Source organism: Dipteris shenzhenensis, chromosome 1, assembly GCF_047967505.1.
Source record: "Dipteris shenzhenensis isolate YYH24624 ecotype China chromosome 1, Dip_SZ_1.0, whole genome shotgun sequence".
Lineage (NCBI taxonomy): Eukaryota > Viridiplantae > Streptophyta > Polypodiopsida > Gleicheniales > Dipteridaceae > Dipteris > Dipteris shenzhenensis.
In genome coordinates this window covers 74,150,066-74,167,062 of record NC_141596.1, presented here as the reverse complement: position 1 = coordinate 74,167,062, position 16,997 = coordinate 74,150,066, and the positions used below count along the sequence as shown (strand labels likewise).

General features: G+C 44.7%; 1 protein-coding gene across 3 annotated transcripts in view; it reads right to left on the bottom strand.

Moving 5' to 3' along the window:
- LOC147906364 (azadirone synthase LFS-like) overlaps positions 1-16,997 on the bottom strand; it is a 130,366-nt gene that overhangs the window by 42,643 nt on the left and 70,726 nt on the right. For all 3 annotated transcript variants that reach the window (XM_087378294.1, XM_087378277.1, XM_087378285.1), the window contains exons 5-9: positions 15,108-15,229; positions 14,857-14,957; positions 14,687-14,745; positions 10,422-10,478; positions 10,158-10,203 (exon numbers count right to left, since the gene is read on the bottom strand). In XM_087378294.1, coding sequence (XP_087234420.1) covers positions 10,158-10,203; positions 10,422-10,478; positions 14,687-14,745; positions 14,857-14,957; positions 15,108-15,229 — 385 coding nt within the window. The remainder of the gene's footprint in view (positions 1-10,157; positions 10,204-10,421; positions 10,479-14,686; positions 14,746-14,856; positions 14,958-15,107; positions 15,230-16,997) is intronic.

Sequence of the window (16,997 nt, the reverse complement as noted above, 5' to 3'; positions counted from 1 at the left end):
CTTACAATCCTGTGGCAATTCTAATTTATAGGCTACACTGCCTATTCTCTTTAGAATTAACCACGGCCCACAATATCGAGGTGATAACTTAGCACACTCTCCTGAAGTCAACGACTTCGAGTGCGAAGGAACTCTGAGAAAAACTTTTTCTCCTTCCTTAAATACCCTTATAGACCAGTTTTCATCCGCATACACCTTGGCTCTATCCATAGCCTGGCGGATATTAGCTCTCGCAAGTGCTAGCATCTCCCGCATCTGAACCACAAAGTTCGCGGCACTAGGCACTTTCTGAGGTACTCCAACAATAGTTGGATTGACTGGTCTATAACCATAGTTCAGCTCAAACGGACTGAACCCGGTAGATGAATGTTTTCTATCATTGTAGACAAACTCCAACAATGCAACCACTTGTCCCACGTATGTTGCCTCAATGACACATATGCCCTCAGCATATCCTCTAAAGTCTGGTTGACTCTCTCCGTCTGACCATCCGTCTCAGGATGATCCCCACTACTCATTCCCAACTCAGTCCTTAGTGTCTCAAATACCGCTATCCAAAAATGACCGGTAAATCTGACATCTCTGTCTGACACTATGGATCTAGGCAATCCATGCAGGCGAAATATATGTCTAATGAACAAATCTGCCACTTGCGGGGCACTAAGAGACTCTCTAGTCGGAATGAAGTGAGCCATCTTGGTTAGACGATCAACCACCACAAGGATAGAATCATATCCTCCTTGGGTCGTAGGCAGCCCTACAATAAAGTCCATAAATAGGTACTACAACCTTGCCATTTCTAACTAGCATACCATCCCTTATGGTATATCTTGCATAAGTTTGGCCTTTTCTGGATGCCAGGTCATCCTTTTCATTTTCCCCGGGTTTTAACACATGAGCTTTAGGCCATAAGCTCTGGACAAACTCGTCCACTTTTTGAGTTTCTCTTATCTCGGTCATTAGAGCACTCTCTAATACCGTGAAACTCAGGTTGTGCATAATACGAGACAACGCATCAGCAACCTTATTGTCTTTTCCTCTTCGGTACCGAATCGTTAGATTAAACTCCTGCATGAGCTCTGCCCACCTAGCTTGGCGGCCCCTCAAGTCTGGCTGTTTACAAAAATGTTTCAGAGTATCATGATCTACATCCACATAAAACTCTGAACCATACAAATAATGCCTCCATGTTTTCAAAGCATGGATAACAGCATACAACTCCAATTCATGAGTTGGCCAATTCCTTTGAGAGGGAGAAAGCTTCTTGCTTTCAAAGGCTACTGGCCTTCCCTCTTGAAGGAGAACTGCTCCTACCGCAATGCCACTTGCATCGGTTTCTAGGAACAACGGTTTCTGGGGATCAACTATTTTTAACACCGGTCCTGTGACCACAGCTTGTTTTATGGTGTTAAAACTTTCTTGTTGATTCTATCCCCAAATAAAAGGTACTTTATCTGAGGTCAGATCTGTCAATGGCGATACTATTGCGGAATATCCTTTGATATGCCTTCTATAAAACTGGACAAATCCCAAGAATGATCGCAACGCAGTCAGACTCTGAGGGATTGGCCAAGTTAGTATCGCAGCCACTTTCTTCGGATCCATTTCTACCCCCTGTGGAGTAATTATGAACCCTAAATATTCAAGCCTAACCATACACAGTATAGTTTTCTTTTTATTCACATAAAGACTGGCTTTCCTCAAAGTACTGAACACTATTCTTAAGTGTTCATGATGCTCAGTAATACTTTTACTGAATATCAGGATATCGTCAATAAAATGTACTACGAACTTTCCGATATACGGACGTAGTAAATCGTTCATAAGCATGACGAAGGTCGCTGGAGCATTGGTAAGTCCGAAGGGCATTACCAAAAACTCATAATGACCAAACCTACTTCTGAAAGCGGTTTTATGCACATCCTCGGCTCTAATCCGGATTTGATGGTAGCCACACTTAAGATCTATCTTGTTGAAAATCACGGCTCCATGTAATGCATCTAGCAAATCATCAATCCGAGCCATCGGATACCTGTGCTTAACAGTGATATTATTCAATGCTCTGTAATCTATACAGAGGCGAAACGTATCATCCTTTTTCTTCTTTAATATTACTGGCGAAGCAAAAGGTGAGAAACTTGGTTGAATCTGCCCCAACTTGAGGTATTCTTCCAGTTGTCTACGCACCTCCGCCTCTTCGGTAAAACTCATTCTATAGGGAGGTCTATTTGCAGGTTCTGCCCCCGGGATCAGTTCAATCTTATGCTGAACTTTCCGCTCTGGAGCTAACCCATAAGGTAGTTTATTTTTCTAAATTCAACCGGCTCTACCGATGGTGTGCAAAGGAATAAAAACTCTACTTGAGCTTTTCAGATTTCCATCACGGAAACCAACGGTCCCTGAGGTATATCTTTCTCACCTCGCAAGACATAAAGCACATCATTCATCTTGAATTGATATACGTGCTTTTTCCAATCAATGGCTGGATTCGTCCTAGAATGCTACGCCATACCCAGAGCTATATCTGCACGAGCAAGCTTGGTCATTTCAAAATCAAGCTTCTCAGCATAGTCCTGAATCTGAAGCTCCAACTGGGTAACCCTTTGGTCCCATACTTCAGTTGAACTTCCATCTGCCATTCTGACTGTATACGCATAGTCAGATGGGCTTGTTTTTAATTTCAGCCTCTTCACGAGCTTGGAGTTAATCACATTGTGAGTTGACGCCGAGTCAAACAACACAATGACATCATGATTGGCCACTTGCCCTTTCATTTTAGTTAACTCTGTATCATTAAAGGCTGTATACCCTGTTGCTGCGGGCTTAGATAGGATGTTATCAGGTGCACTCGTCACTAACTTAGCAATAGACACACATAACAAACAAGGTACTAACCTCTGAGAAGGTCCCGCCAATTGCATCTGCATATGTTCCACACTGGGACTCTCATGCATTTCCACGTTGCATTCAGATATTATCATATTAGCCGTGCGACGGTCTTTATTCAGTGGACAATCCTTCCACTGATGTCGTTGAAGGCAACTGAAGCACAATCCTTCTTTTCTAGCTTTCTCTTTTTGTTCAGGGGTCAACGAGGACTTTGACCAAGCGCGGGCTGCCATTGGAGTTATTTTCCTTTTCACCCCAACGGTGGTACTTGTTTTTACTGGTCCCTCAACCGGCTTCACCTGCTTGGTTTGGCCACTTGGCTGTGAGACACTTGTCTTTGAAATCCATTTCCTCTGAAATCCCCCTTTTTTCGGGTACTCATACTGAGTCCCTGCCTGCACAAATCCACCAGATCTGCCTCTGACATCCTCATAGTTCAGGGCTACTGCAATAGATTCATCTAATGTAGTCACATACTTAGCCCGAACTTCCATTTTGATCTTGTCGTTCAGTCCATAGATATAGTCTTTTAACTGAACCGACATAGGGAGAGGGTCTGTTATTTTCATGACACATTCCCTGAATTTGTCGGTGTACTCTGCCACCGACAGACTCCTCTGACGAAGATTTCTATAAGCATCCCAAGCTCGAGACTCTTCATCAAGTGGGAGAAAGTGTTTCTTAAATTCAGCTTTAAACTCTTCCCAGGTGGTTGGAGCAACTTGACCCTTCTGTTGCTTTATCCACCATCTATCCGCTGCCTCAATAAACAAGTGTGTGGCCTCACGGATTTTCTTTAGATCAGATCTAATTTCACAAATGGCGAAGGCTTCTTCCCACTTGTGTAACCAAACCTCGATCACATTAGACCTGCGCTCAGTCATCCGACCAGCGTACTTCTCCGGTCTATAATTAGCGATATTAGGCACTTTGACCCTTGCGCGCTCTAATGACTGTACACTGGGCTCTGGCTCTGCTGGAGCTTTGCCCTTATCAATTCTAGACGGTCTAGCCGACAAGGCTTGCACCATCTCCCTGATCTCATTCTGACCAGCATTCACTTGAAGCTGCTGGTTCATAATCTGTTGTAAAGCATCTTCTAATATCGAAATCCTACCGATCAAAGTAGGTGCTGTGTGATGTGACATTTGTTGTGTAGACTGTGCTCTAGACTCACTAGGATTCACCCTAGAATTCTGTCCTTCTGCCTCCATAGTTTCACAATGGAAACTGGTTTTTTTTTTCTTTTTTTTTTTTTCAGTCTTTTCTTATATACACTTCTTTTCTATTCTGGTTTCCTGTTTTTCTTTCTCCTGCGCCCTAAACTCCCAATTATAAAATACTCTGAACGTTCCTTTTACGGTGCAGAAATAACAAGACCATATATAAAAACTGTATCGAAAGAAGGTGCTCCCTGATTTCTCCTCGAAATTTCGATTGGTCCCCTTTGTCGTATTTATCTCTGGTTCGTTTTTTTTTTATATATATCCCGAGTTCAACGATCGGGTTTTAACCATCCTGGCTAACCACAATCTTTCCCCTCCACCGTTAAAGATACCAAAGTGCCTCTGATGCGCGTCGGTTCACCTGCGACCTTCTAGACCTGTAATGTCAATTAGGTACTAAAAAATGGCAGACAATGGCGATGACGACTCTTCCTGTCCACTCTCCCTACGTTGCCCGTTTCCCTTGTTACACCGTCAATCACCCAGGATCTCTAAGCCTGCACTTCGTTGACCAACGGAACCTCTGTAAGCTATAGGATCACCATGGGTCAGCTTAGAACCTCATCTCACAGATTCTAGACCGAGCCAGAGCACAAGATTGCAGCCACACGACATTGTGGAGATCTTGCACTTTCACTCTCTATGACAAATGAGGAGGAGCATGTCTTATTGGGATGCCCCAAATACTATGAGATCTGAGGGAGGCATCAATGACTCTATTCATGGATACAATGACATGAGTAGAGTCATTGACTACCAAGATCAAAGATGTCTTATACACGAGATCACGTGACTCAGGCCTAGACCCACAAGACCTACCACTGTTCCTGGCCCCAAACAGCATGGATCACAAACTTTTTTACCAAAGCAGTAGTAGTTGGGAGACACCACAAGCGAGACCCTGACTTTCAGGCACGCCAGATTGACAGGATTTCAACACTAACATGTACTTCATGACTGACAAAGACGAACAATGTTAATACACAAGAGTCACTAAATGGCTTGACTCACATGGCATATCCATTGATTGTATGCCCCCATATCAGTGTTCCCTATGCACCCCCCTCCTATGCCTGAGACAACAGGAGATTCATCAAGTCATCAAAGACTTGACCTATGGAAAGTGTACACATAGATATCCCCATCATACACCCTCCCTCATCCAAGCTTCATGGTACCTACAAAATCTACACATCACACATGGTGCGAATAGCCATGGGGGTCAGCTTTGAATTCATGTCAATGATTCCAAATTGAAGCAAGCACAAGATTGCATCCACTCAACACCGCGGAGATCTAAGGCTATGCACTCTTCATGCATGGGGTGGAGACACAGGAGTACATACTGAAGAGGTACCACTAGTGTTGCCCTGCCTGTTTGAGTGACTAGAGGCTGCAATCAGAAGCATCAGATCCGCTGGCTTTAAGCCCTTTATTTGGTGCCTCATCAAGCGTTTCACTGAGGGGTGCATCCATATCCTTCCAGGAGTTGGTCGGATGACTGCTGCTGGAATAACGAAGGGTCTCAAATTTCAATGGTACATTTGCGGCCAAAGGCAAGGGAAACGTTTAGCGGTACAACAAGAAAGGTCAACCTCCGAGGCATCTCAGAAAAATCATTTCACAGAGAAGAAAGTTGGACTTCAGGAAGGGAAAATGCAAACAAATATGGACCTTCATTCCAACTGCAGGAAAAGGAAGGCAAATGCGATGTAGAAGGGCAATGGCATTAGCTTGGTAACTAAAATTTTGGATCTGAAAATTTCAGATCAGCATGCCAATTGGTGTCACCTTCATTGCAGCATCACAGTGATGAGCTACCTTGTGATGCCCAGAGGTCCTTCCAACAGAGCAGAAAAGGGGTGAACGAAGTATATCTCAGACATGTTCAAAGACACTCCCAATTCCTTACACACATCCGGAGTGGTTTGTCACTCTTAGTTTCATATTCAGATTTAGATCTTTAGAGGTGTACTAGGCAAGTCTACAGGGGGTGTTTTCTAATGATGTAACTCAGACTAGGCCTTTTTGGCCTTGCACAAATGTGAAAAAACTAGCACTTCTCCTGCATGCCGACAAACTAGCCAAGGCCTCCACAGAAGTCCCGCATCTCATAGGGGCATCGTGCCTCCCCCAAGGTCCTCCCTGCTACCTATGCACAAGCCCAGAGCCAAGGGGTCACCTGAAGCATACAAGACTCAATAGTGCCCAGGACAAACCAGGCCCAAGACAACTTCCAAGATGACTCTGCAAAACAACAAAAAAAACGTTAGCATTGGAGCTCACTGCAAAAAGAAATATGTAAAAAATGAGAATGGCATTTAATCTCATTTTATCTCTCACCCACACACATCTCCCAAAGAGGCAGAGAGTAGTCCTCGATATGGAGCTAAATCATGAATTTCGTCACCTGCTAATGGAATTATCACTTTCTGTCCATTTTTTAACAGAACTGTCATTTCCATAGACACTAATCTTCCTCCATCAAAAAAAGAAAGAAAGAAAGTTTTTCCACCATTTGTGCTCTCATAATAGATTGTGGGCACTTTAGCATGTATTCCAGGTCGTCAAAAGCACTAGAGGAAATGGTTATGCAGGCAAGTACATCCACCACATATGCCACAGCAAGCAATGAGGGGTTTCCTTTGCTTAAAGACTGGCGCCATGGAACTATGCTTCAGCGGACTTCATACAATAGATTCTCTAAAAAGGAAAACGATTCCCTAGAACATACACATATTGAATCCACAGTCGTGCAATTTGGGAGATATTTGCTAGACATGTGCACCACTCATGAGTGTACTACGACATGGGTTCTCCAACCTTCATGTCACAGATTTCTGATCTCACAGTACACGCTCTTATGCCACGAGCACATCACACACATCCATCCTTTGATCTGACGCTCCCTCAACCCATAAGGACACAAAAAGGATCACCACCTACACAGTCTACCAGTATGTCTTTGATCATTCCCTAAACATCTCTCTCGCCAATCTCTTAGAGCACATAGATGAGCAACCAAACATGGATGCCAACGCTATTCTCCTCACTCAATTCCATCCAATATCATAGAACAACACCCCCCCCCCCCCCTACACAATCAAAATACCAAGAAAGCCACCAAAAGGGTTTGTATTTCAAATAGTTTGATGACAAGTGCAAAGCTCTTAGGAAACACTGCCACACAAACAGAGTAGAAAAGAGTATCAACGTTTAAAGCAATAAGAACCAACCATTTCTTACCCACCATAAACTAGAGCTCTTAGGTTTTCTTTTAAATGACTCTTCGAGAAAGAAGATCACAATGTCATATCAAGGACCCTAGCCTTTGGAAATCTTATGTAGACATCTTTAACCATCCCGCTTGCAAGAAAAACTTCTATCCATGGGAGTCCTTACTCCAATCCTAGAAAAGCCTTCCACAAAGGCTTTCCGACCTGCTCGACCTTAGATACCATCATACCCATTCACAAGGCAGGGGATCCCATGGACGCAGGTAATTATTAGACTATCATGGTTGGCCACGTGATGGCCAACCACTTGATGACCATCATGGTTGGCCACTTGATGACCTTAGATACCATCATACCCATTCACAAGGCAGGGGATCCCATGGACGCACGTAATTATTAGACTATCATGGTTGGCCACTCCAAGGTTTGTGGGTCACCTCTTGAGATACACATCAGTGAGCATGTATAGAGCGCAAGAATGCAAGCACCTGGGCAGGCAAATTTTAGACGAAATCGATCCACACTATACACCCTTAGCGGCCTCACAAAGAAGGCTCAACACCCGGAAATAGAGGTATATTGTTGCTTTGTGACTTTCGGAAGGCCTTCGATTCTGTACTACAAGCTTGCCTCATCATACGACTCAGAGCCTTAGATATCTCACATGACACACAAGGTCTATCAAAAGATGTGAGCAGCAACATTGGGGTGAAGTAGGGGTGCTCCCTCTCCCCCACCATAATTGGCCTTTCTGCTAATGAGCTGGCCTCTTTCATGGACACACTAGGAGGTCAAGCGTGATTCTGATCGAATCTGGCTCAGCTTGTCATAGTCTATTTCCATATGCTGATGTGAGGTTGGTCTCACACACGGCAAAGGGACTACAGAGGCATTTGACAGCTTTGCACGCCTTTTGTGAGGGCAAGACATGAAGTTCAACCTGCGCAAAACCAAGGTTATGATCTGACATTAATAATGCTCAGCTTCAGCATGAGACTTCACTCTTGAAAAGGAGACAGTTGGGATATTCAAATCCTATGTCAGTTTTATAAGCCCCAAGCATTGGCACGCTTGACTGGAGGGCATGTTTCATCGTCAAAACTAGAGAGACTGTGTGTCCAAGCACAGTTCTAGCATGTAAGCACAAACTCACTTTTCTTTCACTCGTAATTCAACCAGTGGCATAATATGCATGTGCTTTTTAGGAAATAGACCTCAAGGAGGATTTTTGAGACACTATATCTCGCATGATCCAAGGTAAGAGAGGTACTCTACATGTCATTATCCTAGTAGAGTTTGCAACGAGACCATTACAAATCTGGACTGAGTTGAATGGGTCAGCTGGAAGATGCAGGTTGATGAAGACTACCATGAAGGGTCCTCTCGTCATCTATGCAGCTTGCAAATAAAGACAGAGGAACAATGTTAGTACACATGAGTCTTCAGATGGTTCCGATCGTAGGGCATGTCTAACATCTTCCTTCGAACTAACACAGCAAGAGACTCCTCACATCATCCGGGTGACCTGCTACAGGTATACATCCATAGGACGTGGGTATCTTACTTCTTTCAACCGGTTTCCCCTCATCCTTGAGGCAATGGCCATACACCTCCACCTCCCCTTGCTTCCTCCCACACCCTCCCTGCCTTTTGCTCTCTCCTTTCCTCACAACTACACTTCAAAACGAGGAAACTCTCTCAAGGACCTATCTATCTCATCTGCCTCCACCATCCCAAACATCTGTGGCCTCACCATACTCACTTCTTCCACTGCTTCTATCCTCACCAATGCACTTAAGATCATATTCACCACGTTCTGAACCCCACCGTCGATGCCTCCACCCACATCCCTACCTATGATGCCAATTTCTTCTTGTGAGGCCTCATGTAGAGTCCTCACTGATGCGAAATAACAAATCCTTATCCAACTGTCCTACCTCCTCTATAAGCTCATATGACACTATAAATCCATATCTATTTTTTTACCACCTTCATTGCCACTCTTGGGCTCAGGTGTGCCCAACACCAATTTCCATCACACCCTACCTTATCTATGATCTCCAACAAGACCATTACTACATTGAAATCTCCTCTTTTCCCCGAATTGCCACCTCCTTTCCACCATTCCATCCCCCATCCCTCCTCTTGCTACCCTCACCGTTCAACTTGTCCCTCAGCCATCCCTCTCCCTTCAACCTCCCTACTCTTCTTCTCATCCCTCCTCCTCCCATTTTCATTCCAATCCCTATTCCTGCCTCCATTGCCCCAACCCTTGCACTTATCAGCTCTACTCCTGCCAATGTCACTCCAGGCCATTTTACATGTTCCTCCGTCCCACTTGTCTATCCCTATGACCTCCACCTCCACTGTTCAGGAATCCTTCACCTCCACCCCCCTTTCAGCCCAGTTTTTCCACATGTTTCCCATTCACTTCCCTCCACTCAACTCTGTCTAATGACTCAGTCTCATGCATGCATGTGGGCTAGATGATCTTCTCCATCAAAGGTAATATTAGAATATGATAATGCACTTTTATTCCATCTCAATGTGTATGTCCATACACTCCTTACAATGATGAATTCTTCTCCAATTACTTGCCTCAAGGAATAAGATTCTGGATCATAATGGATCATTCTTTTCAATAAATTCTCACATTCTTGGCTAGACTCAACATTAGCATAAATTGAAAGATGGTAAACAATAATTCATAGAGTCAATAAATCTTTCACTGCTTTGATATGAAATTCAAGAAAGCAAAACACTGTATCCAAAATAACTTTATGAAGAGCGAAGGTATATTAATTACAGAATAGCGCTCTTTGCCACACGTCAAGACTCTATGCAGTGTTGACCTACATGATGCAAACACAAAACAATGTCAGCTTCTGTTGAAAGATTAAAAAGTAGGAGCATAGAGTCTTAACAATTGAATGCATAAAACATTTAGACTCTATCCAGTGCTGACCTAAATGATACAAACACAAAACAATGTCAGCTTCTTTCAAAAGATGAAAAAGTAGGAGCATTAAGTCTTAACAATTGAATGTATAAAACATTAAGACTAGATTACCGAAAAAGACCATTACTCCAGCGCTCCAGCATGTCACCCAAATTAACAATAAAAGCCCTGTAGAAAACCCTAGATTACAAGTCCGTTCTAGAAAAATCGATGCAATAAATAATAATGAATATCCAAGGCATACAGAACTCATCTATTGCTACACTTCCCCGCCATCGCCAAGCCCCCCCTGCGTGCCCACCTCCATCTCCCTGCGCCCTCTCGTGCTCCTCCTTCGGACCCCCTCCCCCTTCTGTGCCGCATGCGGAGTTTGCTGCTGCGTGCAGACCAGTAGGTGTCCGCGATCCGTTGGTGGCCCGTCCTCGCAGGTGCATGCTCCACCCCCCCTTGGGCTGGCTTGTGGGCTGGAAACAGCACGGCACAGCTGCTCCATAGCAGCCACCTGGCACTTGGGGCTTCCCCCTGGGTGTGGTGAGGCAGGGCGCAGCACATTGTTGCCCCTGGGACCTCTCTTTCAAAAACATAAGGAGTAGCCAGCCCGCAGGTTGGTTTTTCTTCCAGCAAGCAGCCCCTCCTCCATGTCTGCCTTTGGGAGTGGAGGCTCTTGCCTTCAAACCTTGACCTGCCCCTTCCTTTCGAGGTGTTCGTGCTCCAGTTAGAGGCCCTTCATGGAGCTTTCACCCCGTGGTTTCCTTGATCATCTATTCCGTTGGGCTCGCTGTCCTCTTTGTTTTTGGCACAGGCTCTCAAAGGAGTTGTACTTCACTCCTTTGCTGGTTTTTTCCTTCTTCCTCCTTTCATAGCGCAGCAATTGTGTCTTTTTTCTGAAGAACAAATCCTGGTGGCAACCATTGGTCTGCCCAGAGGGGCTCACATGGCAGCACCCTTGACTCCCCAAGCTGTCAAGGTTCTTCTTTATCCAAAGGATAAACACCAAGTGAAGGAAGCCGTATAGTCTCTTTAGGATCGGGCATTGGTAGGCAAGATAGTTGGCTTCACGCCCACCAGGAACCAGGTACGTGATTGCTTGCAGGCGAGCTTAGCATTGTATTGGGGCCACGTACAGGAGGTTACCATCTATGGCAAAGGGGTTTTCCTTCTCCATCTGAGTTCCCCTGAGACTACACAGGCTCTGGTGGAGGGCAGCCTCCTTCTTTTGGGCCCACACCTTGTTTACCTTATCATTTGTTACCATGGTTTCATGGTTGATGATATGGAGTCGACCCATTGTATTCCTCCCTTTCCAGTGACACTGAGATTCCCAGAGCTCCCCAAGGAGTATAGGTCCATTCTCCACTCATTGGGGGAGCCTTCGGCATGGTCTTAGACCCCCCTGTCACGTACATCCGGATGCCAGATGAGGCGATACTGCTCAAACTCCTCCCGAAATCATGGATTGGCTGGAATGAAACCACCAGACAACCGTTACCACATTCTGTGAAGGATTCGCATAAGGAGTGAACCCTTTCCTATGAAGGGAGCCTCTGAAAAAATCCACCTGAGGGATTGCTACCATTGGCCTCCTATGTGCAAGTGTGTTCTTGAGAAGTCCTCGCTAGAGCAAGAGCTTCCGGGCTTTGAGCCTAGAGTAAGACCTCAGACCACCAGCTTGCCCAAAAGGAAATTGCTCCAACTGATTTGGTACAATTGATCCTCGCCACATAGAGGCCAAGCAATATCTCTCTAGGGCTCCCCTAACTCCCTCTAGGCTGCCTTCCATGCCCTCCACAAAGAGTGTTGTGTCATATGCAAACTCTGATCTAGTAACCCCCCCTCCTCGCGGATCGAGAGCCTCAACAAAGCGAGGCCCGCTGCCTAAGAACCCAAATATAGCCCGATGCCTCTACCAAAAAGAGAAAGAAGAATGAGTGAGCGGGCAATCCTACCGTCCTGATCGAGAAAGCATAAAGGCCTCCCCCACATGACTGCTCCCAAGTGCTCCACTCAGCCGTGGGCATTGCTGAGAAAGCAGCTCCGCCCTCCTCGAACTCTAGGTTGTTGAAGTCACATCCAACAACCCAAGAGTCAACATCTCGAAGACTATCTCTAAGCTGCCTCAAGAAAGACAGATGGTGCTCTTTGCAAGCTAGGGCATAAGCTCACCCTGATTGAAAACATCCAAAGCCAGCACTTGGGATACTAAAATGCAAACCCCTCTGCTCCTACCCACTGCAAGGGACCACACCTCTAGGCCTCACACACCAAGAGAAAATGGTGCCATCATCTTATGTCTGCTACTAGAAACATATGCTCTTGAATCAAGCAGATATCTACTGCCCGTCCCAACACAACCCTCTGCAACCCTTGTCGCCAATTATGGCTGCTCCCATGCACGATCATGAAGCCCATGCATGTTCCAACTAAGCATGGTCCAACTCATGAGGAGCAAGGGGGGTGGCTCCTATCATGGAAGCCTGAGTGATAATTGTGGACTTTTTGCATTTTTGGGGGGCTTGGACGGTGATTAATCTATGTTCGTGCTGTGGCACACTAAAGGCATGATTGGCTCAATGCCTACCTTTTGCGCCCACTGAATTCACAAGGTCTACCGGCGGTTGCACTAGTTTAATGGCTAGTGTAGCTGGAAAGTAGCCATGTCTCCATGCATGATCCATACCCTGGTGCTCCAACCACTCATCCATCAAGGGCCTCATAAAAAGAGGCGGGCTTGCTGGGCTGTTCGAACCAGTTCCAGGTGGGGACCTTGCATGGAGGCTGATGGCCCCTAGACTGTTTGCAGTAGACCCGGGGGGGGGGGGGGGGGGGAGGCGACTAAAAGTGTCAAAAAAGGGACAGAGAGGGGGCATCAGGGAGAGCAGAAATGCAGAGAAGGGAAGGCGGGGAATGGAGTGGGTGAAAGACAGGCAGAGAGGAGCGGAAAGGGGAGGTGGAACGGGGCAGATGTGGAGCAGGGCTGTCAAGGGGGGGGCTAGGGGGGTGGAGCAGGGCTGTCGAGGGGGGATAAGGGAGGTGGAGCAGGCCTGAAGCAGCCAGGGAGTGCAGTGCTTCTCTCCTTATGATTAAGAAAAAACCCCATAACCCCCACATATGCTGATATCCCTCTCAACATGACAAAATCCGGTACCACCATATTTTCCACATTATAAACAAGCATCAGAAGCCTACAAAAGAATGCAAGATAAGTTAAAGAGCCCTGTCTTCTGCACAATGATCTTCCCAAGACACTTTGCATCCAGCTCCTGTCCTGCTATTCTACGAGTTTGCCACAAGAGCAACGGTTCCAAGGTAGCCTACACCGTCAACCTAGCTACAGCCCTTTGCCAACGGTCTTGCTTTGATCTTCTGAACATTTTTAATACTATAAATCCGTTTCTCATGTGCCATCATCTTTTTTGAGTTCCTACATTATTGATTAGGGCATCTGTGTACATTCTAGACTGATTCCCATGCCTCACTCATTTCAAAATCACTCTTTGTTGTGCCCTCCTCGCTTTAAAGATCAGCCCCTGGTCAGATTTTATTGGAGATTGTAGCAGGGTTCTCCAGAATTGAAGCCCCAAAAGTTTGCTCATGACACTCTTACATAACTGCATTGATAATCACATTGTTAAGTAATGGGCTTGCAAGTCTTCACCTGGCACACTAACAACTTGGAATTTACGCTAATCTAACTGTGCACAGAGTGACCAACAATAGCCTCACAAAAACTTTCTGGACACCAGTTACCAGCAACTGCAGCAAAGTGGAACTTTCATAGCAAAAGAGCCGTTAAGAGACAAAATCATGGTTTCTTGGGATGCAGAGCATAGGGCAGTTGGAATGCAGGGCATAGGGGAGATCGTCAGATTTTTTGGAACTTCAACTTTCCTCGAAATGAGCTGCCCTACCATGTCTCGAGGGTCACGTTCTGGACTTGGCAATGAGCTCAGAGAGCAGCAGCAGTACTGTAGATAACCAACAGTTGCTCTCAACGTAAATATTGCCATCCCAAGAGACTTGGCCTGGAGATGTTCAGTCACATCACAGATTGGCACATTCCAAGGGCAAAGTATTCCCATCATCCACACAGTCAGTCCATTAGCTTTGGAAATACCACTCATATAACCACAGAACACACGACTTCTAAGTGTAGCATTCTTACAAAGATAAGATCACGATTTTCAGCTTATATGACGGCACCAACCACTTTCCTGGCCGTTTTTTAAAAACTTTATCCATTAGCCGAGACTAACTTGTGTATATCGCGCTCTATGGGGTGAGAAACATTGCATATTTCATGCATCTGTTTCAGCTGTTAGGAAACTCAATTTCTGTAAAAAGAACTGCCAATGTAAGTAGCAAAAATGTATACTTACTCTTCCAAAGTTTGCACACTCTCCCAAACTTGTGGCTCCGCATGTTTCTCCTTGCAGATCTGTGGATTGCAATAGAGTACATGGCCAATCCATGAGACCCACGTCCCACTCAGATGTAATCATTATAAACTGTTAAAAGAAAATGCCAGATTGACAGACTTCGCATTTACTTGAAGGCCAGGAGTGCCATCAGTTGCAAGAAGGGTAAGTAGGCCATAATCTGAGTGAGCCCCAGCGCCATATATTCCATTTTCTGGATTCGATACTTCTCCTACAGAGGTAGCCCTGGTGAGCTCAAAGGAAAAGAATCTGCCTACTACTGAATTCCACTCATATGTGTTACAAGAACTCTTGTTGAAAACATTTCATTTACAAAGTTGCTTGATTCAGACATTAGGAAAAAACATTCTTAAAGAGAAACCTGAATAATGAAGTAAGCGTAAAACGGCCATAGGATCATCCATCGTTCCTGGCTTCTCAAAAAAGTCTGCCCCCATACCCAAAGCCAATGCAATCAGTTTGCCTAGCTTCTTCGCCACCTTCCTATTGAGAATGAAGAAAAGTAAGCAATGAGCAGAATGTCCAGGTTAGATATACACGGTAGAAACCTGCAGGAGAAAATATGGCCAGATTGATTGGTAAGCCAAACATGCAGCTACTTACCCAAAATCAGAGATTAAAACAATGGATTGTCTTACAGAACTGATAATGAGAACATCCAAGTCATGCAGAATGCTACTTTTTACATTTTAAATCAAGAAAGAAACCACTTAATTGTCTCCTGAGAATGGAATAACTCACAGCCCCAGGTCAAATCTTTCAATATGAAGGGTCAAGAACAGATGGCTATAAGAATTAATGCCTGCCTGGAACACATAGCTATAAGAATCAAAGAACAGATAGCATCAATGCCTGCCTGGAAAGTCACCAATGTGAACAGAGATGAAAGGACATGAGATAATTATTTACTACCTCAAGCTACCTGAATCAAGATGATTTATCATTCACCTAGCCAAAATATTGCAATCTTATGAATAATGTGGAATCAAAGTTTAAGTTCTGCTCAGATTTGTGAACCCTTGCAGGAATTTGCTTGTATTTTCTTTTTTCAATTATTAATTAATAGAAGGATATTTTTCAGAAAAAATGAAAAACCCACAACACAAACAAAATCATGTACGAGCTCAAAATTTTTCTCACAAATATTTGAGCTGTCAAAACCATCATTCATGGAATACGCTGGAGTCCATTGCTTGATATTGCCAAAAGACACATGAAGGTTCACTTGTGCATCTTATGTCATCACATCAAAGAGAGAAGACACACTTACAACAGCTGCTAAAATCCTAAATGAAGATTTTGAGCATACCTTAAATATTTAAGCGTTGACACGGCAGAAGGCGCTTCAGTAGAAAAGAATATAATAGTCTTGAAGGCTATTTGTTCAATCTAATGACATGAAAAACGTAAAAAGATAAGGATAAGCATCTATTAATGTCTCCCAATGTAAAAACCATCAATTCAGCATAGAGGGCTTTCTTCTCATGTACACCCAGCCTCGGGTTCTCTTGCTCCACCGTCACACTCTCTCATGGTTTCGTCTCTTGAAACCTCTTGAGAGAGATGAAGCTCTCTCTAGAACCCACCCCTAAGCCGAATGATTGCCATTCGGGTCTCTTATGGGTGCCACGTGTCCAACTATTATCCATTACTTTATGCCCACTTGGAGCCTTACCAATGCACCCCTTAAACTATTGCCTAGGCGTAGGCCTAACCATAGGCCATAGCCCTTTTACCTATGATACTACTCTACTAAATGTGGGACTATCCATTAATGTCCCAAACTTGTAACCACACTAAGCTCTCATGGTTTCCTTCAGCCAGAGCAGATTGTGTGCCATACTGTACGCAAGGGCCCTCTGGGCAAGGAATTTTACAAGTATCTTGTAAAATTCAAGAATTATTCGGCATTGGATGCCAAGTGGATGGATGAGGACATGTTGTCTGATCATCCACAGCTTTTGGATGTTTACAAGGAAGCTTTTCAGTTGAGGTCAACTGAATAGAAGCCAAGAGGATGTCACCAAGCTGTAAATATTCCAAAGTCAAAGCATAAGTTGACCATTTATTGATCATAATTAACGAGTGGGATGATCATAATTTATTGATCATAAGACCGGCTGGAATCAGAGAGAGAAAGAGAGCAGGATGATCACGGGTAGGAGAGAGGAGCTGAGCAGGTATGTAGATACTTCATGGGAGATTTTGGCTAGTATTGCAGCATGCATATTTGGAGAGCCAGACCTAAAGA